At 43.7% G+C, this 1,247-nt stretch overlaps 1 protein-coding gene across 2 annotated transcripts in view; it reads left to right on the top strand.

Moving 5' to 3' along the window:
- LOC102193282 (survival motor neuron protein-like) overlaps window positions 1-1,247 on the top strand; it is a 17,814-nt gene that overhangs the window by 5,889 nt on the left and 10,678 nt on the right. For both annotated transcript variants that reach the window (XM_005734965.2, XM_005734966.2), the window contains one exon: window positions 84-278. In XM_005734965.2, the coding sequence (XP_005735022.1) occupies window positions 84-278 (195 nt within the window). The remainder of the gene's footprint in view (window positions 1-83; window positions 279-1,247) is intronic.

A 1,247-nucleotide genomic window follows, 5' to 3' on the forward strand; every position in this document is an offset into this window, starting at 1 on the left:
AACAAGGCGAACTCCCAACTCTTGAGCCACGATCGCCCTGAAAATGTAAATTTGTATTCAGTAACTGGTTATATGTGTTTCAGGACTGGAAGCCTGGTTCTCAATGTCGGGCGGTGTATTCAGAGGATGGTTTGTTTTATCCTGCTGTGGTTCTGTGGGTAAAAGGTCAGCGCTGCCGCATTCGCTTTGATGACTACAACAATGAGGAGGAGCAAGATGTTAACTGCCTGCTGAGTCCCGATGAGCTCTATGGACCCAGCAGAGCCGCCACAATCAAGGTAGAGACCCACATCAGGCTCTGAGTGATGGGGAAATGTCTATAAAGAGTCTAGACAGTATTGACAAGTGAGACAGTCTAAGAACCTTTCCTGGTCCAGATCACAGGTTAATACTAGAGATGGACCGATCCGATATTACGTGTCGGTCCGATACTGACCTAAATTACTGGATCGGATATCGGAGAGAAATAAAAAAATGTAATCCGATCCATTAAATATCACAAGAGCACCTCACAAAACTTGCCACATGGCATAACTCTGCTCATAACCGTAGCACGTCGGAGCAGTGTGGTCACGTGATAGAGCGGCTGTGGCGTGCGAGACCTGTTGTCTGGTTGAGCATTTGGAGCTTCGCTACCAACCCGGCATTTCATCTCCGACAAAGTGATCCCAGAGAGAAGTTAAGCAAGTGTGTAAGTTCATCTCTGAATGTTTGTAAAGCATTCCAGCGTTAAGCTTAACAACCGATATATGGAGCGACTGCCCCCCCCTCCCTGATCAATGATCAGCTGATCGGCTTTTCTCTCTTGTTTGTTTTTGTCCCACTTTGCACCAGAAAGAGGAAACCAGCTGCTGAACAACAGCAGCACGTTTAAGCTTGATAAGCTGTTGTTAGGATTTATTTAATATTACTTTCTACTCCAGGATCTTTTTCTACAGCTGACGGCTGGTAACTGTGCAGGGGCGGATCTAGCAAAGTTTAGCCAGGGGGGCCAAGAGGGCATGAACAAGGAAAAGGGGGCACAAAGACATACTTTTCTTTCTTATTCTCATTAAAAATGTTGAGCTTTTAATAAATAATTATCTGACACCCAAAGTTTTAATCTGATGTAAAATGTATAGAAGTCCATTACTGTATATATAACTGTTAAGTGTAATATACCCTAGTAAGCTATAGTACTTTTTCCTTTGGGAAGGTACCATCTGTGCAGTCTGCAGTTCTGTTGAAGAAAGATGTTGAATCTATTT

Source organism: Pundamilia nyererei, unplaced genomic scaffold, assembly GCF_000239375.1.
Source record: "Pundamilia nyererei isolate P.nyererei 1_Seehausen unplaced genomic scaffold, PunNye1.0 scaffold00061, whole genome shotgun sequence".
NCBI classification, from domain to species: domain Eukaryota; kingdom Metazoa; phylum Chordata; class Actinopteri; order Cichliformes; family Cichlidae; genus Pundamilia; species Pundamilia nyererei.